Source organism: Manis pentadactyla, chromosome 4 (genome assembly GCF_030020395.1).
Source record: "Manis pentadactyla isolate mManPen7 chromosome 4, mManPen7.hap1, whole genome shotgun sequence".
In the NCBI taxonomy this organism is placed as follows: Eukaryota; Metazoa; Chordata; class Mammalia; order Pholidota; family Manidae; genus Manis; species Manis pentadactyla.
Window position 1 is genome coordinate 95,147,532 of NC_080022.1, and position 12,365 is coordinate 95,159,896.

Below are 12,365 nucleotides of genomic sequence, written 5' to 3' on the forward strand. Positions count from 1 at the left end.
CTTGGAGAAATGGGAGATCAAGGGTATTCTAGCTATACAAGTCATTGTTGCATAGATAATAATTTTCTCTGACAAGTCAGAATGCTATCTTGATTTCAACATTTTTCTGCATAAATACAGCTCCAATTAATAACTTCCATTACACAAAAAGAAAAAATTACCTTATGTTTTTCCATAAGTGCTACCATTTCAGCTATTTTATGTTGACATCGTATATCAATTTCTTTCTGTAATTTTACTGCTTCATCGGATATTACTTTTGCTTTCTCAACCTATCAAATAAATTTAAAGTTTCTTAAAATTAATGCATGAAAACTTGCTGCACTGATGGACAGTGACTGCAATGGGGTATGGGTGGGGACTTGATAATATGGGTAAATGTAGTAACCATATTGTTTTTTCATGTGAAACCTTCAGAAGAGTGTATATCAATCATACCATAATAAAAAAATTTTTTTTAAATTAATGCATGAAAAACATTTAATTTAAATGTAAAGACCTATGCTTCACTTATGTAAAATGTGGAAATCAAACACCAGGAAATTAGGAAAGCCAAGTAGAAATTGCATTACTGTTTTGGTTTATTTTAGGATGGTCTATCAAGTGAGATGACAGCAAAATACTTTGCTGATCATTTATTTTCTATAAAATAATTGTGTATTAAAGCTCAAATACTTAAATAACAAGGATACTTTTAGCTTCTATAAGAAACTAATTAACTATCCCTAATATAAGTGTATTAAATCTTTTTAAAAATCATAATTCAAAAATATTGTTTTTCTCTTAAAATGCTAACAAACAAATATAAAGTTTCAGCATAACAAATTCTCAAACACATTAGTCTTTCCTACCTCTTCCAAAAGATTTTCTTCTGATATCTTTTTGTCCTCAATTACTTTTTGATAGCTGTCAGTCATTTCTTTAAATTTTTGCTTGGCACCTTCTAGTTCTAATTCTAATTTACAGACCTTTGAGTAAAGAAAATAGCATGAACATTAGTAAATATTGTGGATTACTTGAAAATATTCTGTATCCATTTTGTGGTTTTTTGAATCTTAAAAAATTACTTTTCATGGAAGTTGTGGTTGGATTGTTTTCCTTGCATTTGTCACATGGTCAAAATGTGCTTTTTCATAAAATCTATAATCTCCTCTAAAATATGTGTTTGGTTGTTAGTAATATTTCAAAAGCAGCTCAATTTTTATTTTTAATGAACTTCTTAATATTTAAGTTGTTTAGTCTCAGAGTTTAATGTTTTATTACAATAAATAACTATTCCATTTACACAGAACACCCATGTGATTTCAAAGAAAAAACTTTCTTTTTAAAAACAGCTTTATGGAGGTACAGCTGATATACAAAAAACTATACATATTTAATGTGTGGTTACCAATTTGATGAGTTTGGACAGATTTATGTACCTGTGAAGCCATCACCACAATCAGGTAACAGCCATATCGACCTCCCAAAGTTTCCTTCTGTCCCTTTGCTTTTTTGTCATAAAAACACTTAACATAATAGCTACCCTCTTGACAAAATTTTAAGCACACAATACAGTATGTTGACCATAGGCAATTTGCAAATATCTTCTCCTCTTCTGGAGAGGTGTCCTTTCATGCCCTCAAAAAAAAATTCAGTGCAATTGCTACTACAACTGACTGCTTTTTATATGATACAGACAAAGCTGATTCTAAAAATAGATAAATGGACAAGCAGATTATTCTTGAGGACAAAATCCAGCTTCATGGGCATGAAAGCTGTATAGTCATACAATGCCCAACATTTAGTTCCTGCTCTGTTGTTCTCACCTTGAAATTGTGAATAACTTTTTTAACTAGGTGCCCACCATTTTACTTTGCAGTACATGAATGTGTTGTGTCCACCTTTTGGCTATCACAAATGCTGCACCTATGAACATGGATATACACGTATCTCTTTGAGATCCTGCTTCCAATTCTTTCAGGTATATACCCAGAAGCAGAATAACTGGATCATATAGTAATTCTATTTTTAATTTTTTGAGTAACCACCAGAATGCTTTTCATGGTGGTAGCACCATTTGACATTCCCAACTAACCGTAGACAAGGATTCCAATTTCTCTGCAACTTCACACGTTTGTTCTTTTTTTATATATATATAGTATAAAATATATAATGGGTGTGAGGTGACATCTCATTGTGGTTTTGATTTGCATTTTCTTAATGATTAGTGATGTGGAGCACCTTTTTATGTACTTATTGGCCACTTGTATATCTTCTTTGGAGAAATGTCTATCCAAGTCCTTCACCCATTTTTTAATCAACTTCTTTGTTGTTGTCTCTGCCCATTTTGAATTGGAATATTTATCTTTTGCTGTTTAGTTTTAACAGTTTTTAAATTCTGGATATATGTCATTTGTCAAATAAATGTTTCTAGATTATTTTAAATACTAGATCAGTATTTTCATCTTCTTTGTACTTTGTCTATTTTTGATAGCTTTTGATAAGCAGAACTTTCAGATTTTGATGAAGCCTAATTTATCATATTTTTTCATGAATATTGCTTTCTGTCCCTTGCCTAAGTAATCTTTGCCAACTTCCAAGCCATGAAGATAATCTCCAATGTTTTTTTCTAGAGGCTTCAGAGCTAAAGATTTTATGCCTTATAGCCCATTTAAAATTAATTTTTATACATGGTTTGAGATAAAAGTTGAAGTTTTCTCTTTTCCCATATGGATATATCCAGTTATTCTAGAATGTTTGTTAAAAAGACTTGCATTTCTCTCATTAAATTCTTTGGGCATCTTTGTTGGAAAATCAATACATTGTATATCAACTAGTCTATTTCTGAACTTCCTATTAGATTCCACGGATCTGTTTTTCTTAAATATAATAATATACTATCTAGATTGCTATAGCTTTACAGCAAAAGCTCAAATTAGGCAGCCTAAGTCCTCAGACTTAATTCATCTTTTTCAAAATTTTGGGGTCCTCTGAATGTTCATATACATTTTATCAGAGCTTGTCAAGGTAATATATAAGAAAAGACTGCTGGACTTATGATGGGGATTGACTGAATATCTTGGTCAATGTGAGGAAATCTGACATGTAAAAGATATTAAAGGCATCTAATCAATGAATATGATATATTTTTATTTACTTAAGTCTTCTTTAATTTGTCTCAGTAATGTTTGTACTTTATAGTGTACAAGTCTCCCAAATATTGTTAAATTTATCTGTTATATGGATTTTGATGCTATTTTAAGTAGTACTGTATTTTAAAATTCATTTTTCAGTTAGTAGCTGTCAATATACAGAAATACAAATAATTTTTTTTTGGTAGTTTACACTGTAGCCTGTGACTTTGCCAAGTTCACTTACTAGTGCACTAGTCACTTTGTACAAACATTATCATTTTCAATGTAGACAGTCATATCACTTAAGAAGAGACAGTTTTACATATTATTTTCCAATCTACATGCCTTTCATTTCCTTTTCTTTCCTTAATGTACTAGCTAGAACTCCAATACAATGTTGAATGAGGTAATAAGAGCATACATTGTTCTTGGTATTAAAGAGGAAGGATATGATTTTTCAACATTAAGTATGATTCTAGCCTAAGGTACTTTTTAGACTCTCTGTATCAGACTGAGGAAGTCTAGTTAATCAAAAATGTTTATCAAGAATGAATACTGAATTTTTGTCAAATGCTTTTTCTGTAGCCATTAAGATGAGCATATGATTTTTCTATTTTTATTATATGGCATATAGTAAATTACACTTACAGTTTCAAATTTTAAGCCAACCTTACATTCCTAAAATAAACCCCAACTTGTTCAATGTTACATGGTTTTTATATATCATTAAGTTAGATTTACTAATATTTTGTTAGGGATTTTTATATCTATATTTATAAGGATGTTGGTCTATAACTTTCTTGTCTTACAATGTCCTTGTTAAAAGTTGTTATCAAAAACCTAGTTGGGAATTGTTCCCCCTATCCTAATTTTGGAAGAGTTTGTGGAAGACTGGAATTACTTCTTCCTGAAGTGTTTTATTAGAATTTGTCAGTGAGACCTTCCAGATCTGGATTTTTCTCTAGAAGATTTCTGGTAACAAATTCAATTTCCCTGACAAAAAAATTCAGATTTTCTGTTCCATATTATTTTAGTTTTAGTAAGTTAGGTTTTCCAAGAAATTTGTCCGTTTCATCTGTTTCAAATTTATTGACATAAATTTGTCCATGACATTCCCTTCTTATCCTTTTAATATTCACAGTATGTATATTAAAATGTCCTATTTCACTCTCACCTATAATGAATTTTATTTTCTTTTTTTAATCAATCTTGATAGGGGCTTATCAATTTTATTAATATTTTCAAAGACAACTTTTTAGTTCATCAATTTTTTCTTCACCTTTTAATTTCTTTGATATTTTGTCTTTATTATTTTTTGTCTACTTTCTGTAAATTTAATTTGCTTCCCTTTTTCAGTTTCTAAATGAAGACCTAGATCATTTCTGCTTTTCAAAACACTGTTTACAAATTTATCTCCAAGAACTGCTTTAGTTGTATCCAACCACTTTTGATATGTTGTATTTCTATCATCATTCAGTTTAAAATAATATCTAATTTTCCATGTACTTCTTTGGCACCTGAATTATTTATTAGTGTGATGTTTAATTTCCAAATATTATAGCTTTTCTAAGTATTTTATGCTTATTTCTAATTTAATTTTATTGTAGTGAGAGTTTATATGCTGAAAAATTCCCATCTTTTTAAATGTATTTATATTTATGGCCCAGCATATGGTCTGTCTTGGCAAACATTCTATGTGTACTTCAAAAGATTGATACTTTTAGCTATAGTGTTTACAATTGTGAATTAAGTAAAGGTAGTTAGTAGTGTTGCTCAGATTTTCTATATTCTTACCAATTTTTTACTAGTTGTATCAACTGCTGAAAGAGGGATATTACAATCCCCAACTATGATTATAGAATTGTCATTTCTCATTTTAGATTTTTAAGTTTTTCCTTCATGTATTTTGAAACTCTGTTATTAAGTACAAACATATTCATAATTGTTTTATCTTCCTAGTGAATTGATGTCATTTTCCTTCAGTCTGAAAAAGTTCCTTTAGTACTTCTTTAGTATTTAGTACAGCTCTCAATGTCTTATTTTGTTGCATATAGAATTCCAATTTGACAGTTTATTTCTATCAGCATTTTACTCCTTTGTCATTTGGCCTTCATTGTCCTGATACAAGGTCAGCTGTCATTTATGTCATTGTTCCCACATATGCAATATGATATTTTTCACTAACTACTTTTAAAAATGTCTCTTTATCTTTGGGCCTACTACTCTAAGATATACCTGCCCAAAGATGGTTTTCTTTCTATTTTATTTTGCTTTGGATTTGCTAAAAGCCATGTATCTGCAAGTTTATGTTCTTTACTAAATGTGAGAAATTTTTTGGAAATTCTTCAAATAATTTTCCTTTAACCTATTCTCTCTTCTTCAGGGACTCCAAGTACACATTTAAAACCACTTGATATTGTTTCACAGGCTACTAAGGTACCATCTCTTTTTCTTTTTTTGAACCCTTTTCTGTGTTTCTCTGACTAGATAATTTCTATTGATCCAGCTTCAAAGTTCATTGACACTTGTTTCATCTATCTTCAATCTACTACTAGAACCACTGAAGTTTTACAATATTTTACTTTTCATTTCTAGAATTTCCATTTGATTCTTAGTTTCCATTTCTTCACTGAGATTCCCCATTTGTTATTTCATTATAATCATAATTTCCTTTCCATCTTTGAACATAGTTATAATAGCTGCATAAAAGATGTTACCTGCTAACTCCAACATCTGAGTCATTTTAGGGTGATTTTCTATTGACTTATTTTTATACTACTAACAGATACATGTTGTAGTTAGTCTAGAGCTACTACAAGTAATGCTGCAATTAATATTTTTGTACATTTCTCCTGATTCTACCTAGGTATAGAAGAGCTGAATTATAGATATACAAACCATCTGCTTTTCTACTTAATTCTAGCAGTTTATGAGAATTCTTATTTGTTTTCATTCTTATTCACAATATTTACATATTTTTAATTTCAAATAGTATTAAAGGTAGAAGATTTTTGCTTTCCTGAAAAAGTCATCTATTTAAAACACTGAGAACCACTGCTTTCCATTCAAGATTTAAAGACTATTTTTTGAATACTGTTGGTCACTGTTCAAGGAATTGGGAATAAGCTGAAAAACAAAATGGACCTAACAGTATAAGCTTGCATTCCAGAATTTTAATTTGTATTCTACTAAGTCAGTGGTTCTCAAACTCTTTGTAGAGCATAACCATATATGGAATTTTTAAAATGTAGATTCTAAGGCTCCATCCCAAACCTACTAAATTTCTATTTTCAGTATCTGTATGGATAAGGAATATAAATACACACATGCTTATACATTTTTAAGCTGCTCAGATGATTTTAACACAGCTAAATCACAGATATGCATGCTATTACAACTAAAAGGACTGATATCCACAATATCAAAAAATATTTGAAAATAACTGCTATAATATGAAGGATAAAAAAATTCCTAAATTCTCGTCTATTTACTAGTATTTTAACAACAAAAATAAAGATTCCAGTTACCTTTATCTCATAAAGATTCAGTTGCTTGCTTTCTGCTGTACCCTTCTTTTTTAAGGCCTTATTCTGTTAAAAGTTAAAAATAATTACATTTAGTACCAAAGTAATTCAGACTTGTACTACTAGTCTAAGCTGAAATTACAAAAGGAAATTTTTCTCTAAAATTGTACTGAAAAAATAGTTTTTTTTTAAGGTTTGATTTTGAGAATCTGTACATACCTCCTGCTGGAGTTCTTCTATACACTTGCTTTTATTTTCAATTTGTTTCTTTAAATTGTTACACTAAAAATTATATGAGAAATGATAGTTATTTTCTTTCAATATTCTACTCAAAATAAATAATTTTGAACAAAAATACTGCATAAAGTAACAGGTCACTTCAAAAGTCATGTTAAATATTTCCATTAATGTCAAAATTTTATGTACAAGTATAAAGATTATCTCAATACAAATTTGAAATTCTTTACTTCTTAATTACTCAAAGAATACATAAATTCAACCACTTAAGGAAAATGTGCCTCTTGCTCAGTCCTATACAGAAGGCTGAATTATACTGTTAATTGGACTTTGAAAAGAATACTCTGTTAAACATTTTTCTTGCAATACTCATGTGCAGCCATAGTGAGCTATTATTCTGAAACTGAGTAATACATGGTAATGCTACTTACAGATGACTTATTTAATCTAAATTTTAATGTGCTCCATTCCCACAGTCTACCTCAGAAAACCAGGAAGAAAAGCCAGAGAAAAAAGAAACATTTTACTGATTTAGAAGAGAAACATTTTACTGATTTAGACACCAACTTAACTAGCATAAACACATTCACCGATGAAAGTATTTGTGAATTCTATTTATTTAAAAAATCAAGGATATCCATTTTTTTACAGAAAAGCTACCTAGTCACTCTGAACAACCTTCCTGATAAAAATAATTTAAAAAGTAAGTGGTTAGAAAGTAAGGAATCTGTTTACTTGAAATTATGACTTTCAAGTGATAATAGTAGGTTTGGAGCTAGCACCAAAATGAGCATTTGGCCTAAGGATCTCTCTGAACTTACTCAGGATAAGGGAAATAGGAGCTAAAACTTAGAGCTCCTATAAGGAAGAGAATAGGGCTATAAGGAATCCAATACGATAACCATGTATAAAACCACAAACTCAAAGAACTACCTAACTCAGGGAAAGCATAAAGAAGAAATAAATCTGAAGAATACAGTAAGGAAATTTGTCTGGAACCTAGCACTGAGTGAAAGCTATAAAAATCCCTGAAAATTTGTAGCCATGAGATGGCCTTATATGGATTTATAGGCTGAATTCATGTTATCTCTATGATCTAGAAAAAAACGTAAATGAAGAATTTAATTTAAAATAGTTCTGCTTAGTGCTCCAAGAAAATCTTTTTGGGGGGATATCAACTTCAACACAAGCCTCAAAGAATTCCCACAGATAAAATCCCAAGGAATCATAAAAAACACAAAGAAATAAGGGCCAATGAGTAAAGGTCAACAGAAAGAAAAAAGAATAAAATCAGACCTGAAAAGATTTCAGAATTTGGAGTTATCAGACACAGAAGATCAAATAAAAATATTTAAAATATTTTTTAAATTAAAGACTTAAAACTGAACAAGAAACAAGAGACCATAAAAGGCAGTTGAGCAGATTTTTAAAAGAACTCATTAAAACTTGTGGTAATGAAAACTCTGAATACATTAAGTGAAGTTTCAAACTCAACAAAGCCAAGAAAACTGGTTAATTCTTGGCCTTACCAAATGAATGCTACACAAATTTAAAGAACAGCAGTTTGAAGTATCACCAAATTATAACTTTGCCCAACAGAACATGTTTCATGTATTTTTCCATTCTTCAGACCATCAAAACTTACTCTTTTGAGAGTTAATGTTGATGACCATACTTTTCTCCTACTCGGCTTTTCCTTAAAAGCATCTTTATAACTGGCATTACTACACAATCCAAAAACATGTAAATAATAATGGCATCAGAACTACCAATTCTGAATGTCACTTTTGACTGCCCCATCTCACTCTCCCTTCTTTCTGAATAAGCTAGTGAAAATTAAAGTAACTTAATTTTTCACTCCTTAAATTTAAAAAATCTCCAAACTTTAGGATAATTAAATATACCTGATAGAATTCCCAGAAATTCTTAAAAAGGTTTTAAACAGAGTTCATTTTTTTCTTTTATTGAAATATAGTTGATAGACATTATATTGGTTTCAAATATGCATCACAGTTCATTTATAAGTGAAATAATACATGTGCATTGAAATGAAGAATTTTATTCACTAGAATTCTAGGTAAAAGAAAATGCTGAGTATTAGAGGTCAGAACTTAAGAAAGTGTACTATGCTTTAAAGAAGACTACTCACTATTTAGAAAGTTAAGTTTAGGACAAGTGTGTGGTGAGGTGCAGAGAAGGGAGAAGTGAATTGAGATGCAGAGACAGGCAATAAAAAATGCTTCACATAAAGAGCAGAAATTTTTCTGCAGCTCCCTTGATTATAAGAATGGGAAAGATGCCTAAGGATGATTTTTTAAATCATCTTGCCACTCTAAAGGTACTTACAAGTGCAGCTGAGTATGAAATTTGGGTAAAGAGAGGAGATAGCTACAGAGTTTAATGAAACTTTGCTCTTTGAAACACTGTGCAAAACTCCTGAACCCAGAGGCTCTTCAAAGAAACCTGCAGTAAAAAACCTACTTAAATTTATCAAAACCTTTAAAGGAGAATTGAGAATTCTTTGTACAAGACAGTGTAAAGGCTGGCCCTAAAGAATCTAGTCATATATATATTGTTATAAAGTCTATATTCTCAAATATTTTTTGCAATTTCATACCTTGTTTTCTAGTACCTTCATTTGTTTATCTTTTTTTAAAACTTCACATTCAATGCTTCGAGCCTAAAAAATATTACTTGACATCAGATTAAAAATGTTAACAATTTCTATTTTCATCTATGAGTATCTTTTAGAAATGGAATTATAAAGGTTAGTCTTATTTCTACAATAAGTTTTGGTTCTCCCAGTTTATTTCAGTATCCCTTTTAAAAATAGAAATTGTCTTTGTGTTAATACGTATTTGTTAAGTTCATCATTCTTATCTTAGCCCACTATCACTTTGCAGTATTCTATCAACTTTCCCAGTTTATCTTGAATTTTTTAAATTGTTTTGCATATAAACATTAATAATATCTTTAGTATATCTTTCACAACCATTTGTTAATCTGAACATTATGACAACTCAATGATAGAGAAAGGATTGGTATTATCTCCATTTTAGAGATGAAAAAACAGGCGAAAATAGATTAATGAATGTCTAAACTAAGGTAGTAGATAGGAAAAAAAAGTGTAATTAATTTCCATTGTAGGCAAAATACCTGAGAAATATTTGCAACTTGGATTCTTTGGGGGAAACTGTTCCAATACGTAAATTGAAATCCAACCATGGAAAACTTAAAATACTAACAACTTGTCTAGTCTTCCATTTTTTTCCCTTAACTCATCACTATTATTTTATACACTGATAAAATTAATTTAAATTGTTAGCAAAGGATTTCTACTTTACATTAAGTATCAAATTCATGTTTTCCCCATCACAAATAAGATTAATGTTTAAAGCAGCCTCTAATATAAATTTCAAAGTAGTGAAATATATATCAAGTCTTTAGGAGAATAAATTCATGTTTTTCTGGTTGAATTTCACTAGTAAATATGAAACAAAAAGAAAAAACTAGCTCTTCGAGAGGAAAAAACTGTGGTAAAGTCTTAAAGAACGTTAGGAGGCCAGCTATTTACTTTTTTTAAAAATTCAAGTATACAATCTTATAATGGTTTCAAGTGTACAACACAGCGGTTCAACAGTTCCCCACATCCTTAGCCCAATTAATGCTGTTACTATCTCTCAACCTAGGAAGACATTACAGAATCATTGGCTATATTCTCCATGCCATACTACCATCTCTACTACTACTTAGTCATGTAGCCTTTTCAAAGATTTTTACTCTTTGGAGGCCCTATTTCCTAATTCATAAAATGAGGGCAAAATGACTTCCAGTTAAATAAGATAACATATAAACAATTTAGAATGTTCCTGGTCCACTGTAAACCTTTAAAAATATTAGCTCGTTTCATCCTTGGACTATTCCAATAGTCTTATAGCTTTCTTAAGTGTAAATATAAGTATGACATTCCTCAGGTCAAAAGTCTTCAATCACCTCAAACTCCTAAATATAGTTTATGAGGCCTTAAATGGTCTATGCTCATCTCACCTTACCTTCATTTCCTACCACCCCATCCTCATCTCTCCACTCCAGTCTCTCCCCACTCTCAACTTTCCCTACACTCTTCACTAATCCCACTATCTTAAACTCCACACTTCAGCAAAGATTAACTTTTCATAGATGTTTATTTAAACTTGTCAGCACCTCTCATACTTACAGGCTCTCTCATACTTTGTAGATAATATATGTGCATGTGTATGTTTGTGTGTGTTTATGACTTGGAATAGTCTTCTTTTCCCTGATAAACTTGTGTCTACCCCACTGCCTTCCACTAATTTCAATTAATCTAAGGTTTCAAGATGAATGCTGCTTTTTTCCAGAAAGCTTGTCCAGATGCAAGTTTGGATTACATGCCCCTTCTTTGGACTCCAAAAGCATTTATATGTGTTTTGGTCTGGCCACTATCCTTTCCTGCCAGATTCCTTTAGTGTAAATTCCACAGTAATCCTGCTCAGTCCACATAGTTTGATGGATCTGATCTGCCTCCACGAAAGGGCATGCAGCTCAGGCTTGGCCAGACATGCTCTATCCCCTAAGCATAATGACTGAGTTAGGATAAGTGAACTCTAATCAAGGCCAGAGTTCTCTAAGATTATTTTCAGAGCTTTCAAGACCATCTTTATAGCCTTCCAATTATTCCAGTGCCTTTCTCCTCTCCCCATTCCACTTAAAGATACCACTTTCCTAATAAAAACTTTTGGATCACCAATGCCCACCAAAACAAATGAAATCCAAACTCAGCACCCAGAACAGTGCCTAGTGCATAGTAAGTAGTCAATAATAGCTACTGAGTGAATGAAAAAAAAAAAAAAAAAAGAGTGAAGGCCTTCACAATCTAGCCTGATCTTTCCAATTTGGCACAATTTTCTCCCAGTTATACATATTATATACTATGAACATGTCACATACATTATACTATTCCTCTTTTGTGACATTCTCCCCTAAAAACCTACCTCCTATCTCAACTTGTTGAAATCATATCCACCAAAGTGCAACACAAACTTTTTACCAGTATATTTCATATTACTAAAGCATGAGCCTTTTATTTAGCCTAAAAATGTAAATCAACATTAAATATTGAGCATTTATGAAAGAAATTTAAAATTATGCCACTATTTTCTTCTATATATAAAGCATATTACAAGCAAAATAATCCAACTTTGCCTATAATCTTAGGTCAATGGCTTACTACAGTCCCTGGATCATTAGTTACTTATACAATAGTATACTTCACTTTATTTTTTTTAGACATGTGGTGTTGCTTTTATGATTTGAAATTTTGTGATACAATCAAATATAACATACATTTTCTTCACTCTCGTGCAATTTATATTTAACTTCATCTCCTGTCTGTTTTAGTTCTTCTCTTACAGATTCCAGTTCATTCCTTAAAAGAAATAGAAGAGTGACATTTTAATAAAGTTTCTAT

At 30.7% G+C, this 12,365-nt stretch overlaps 1 protein-coding gene across 7 annotated transcripts in view; it reads right to left on the reverse strand.

Moving 5' to 3' along the window:
- The window catches only part of SYCP1 (synaptonemal complex protein 1), a 131,011-nt gene that overhangs the window by 41,848 nt on the left and 76,798 nt on the right, over positions 1-12,365 (reverse strand). For 4 of the 7 annotated variants that reach the window (XM_057500502.1, XM_057500504.1, XM_057500498.1 and 1 more), the window contains 6 exons: positions 12,242-12,323; positions 9,495-9,557; positions 6,860-6,922; positions 6,644-6,706; positions 852-968; positions 162-272 (listed from right to left, as the gene is read on the reverse strand). In XM_057500502.1, coding sequence (XP_057356485.1) covers positions 162-272; positions 852-968; positions 6,644-6,706; positions 6,860-6,922; positions 9,495-9,557; positions 12,242-12,323 — 499 coding nt within the window. The remainder of the gene's footprint in view (positions 1-161; positions 273-851; positions 969-6,643; positions 6,707-6,859; positions 6,923-9,494; positions 9,558-12,241; positions 12,324-12,365) is intronic. The other 3 variants (XM_057500501.1, XM_057500500.1, XM_057500503.1) reach the window with 3 other exon arrangements.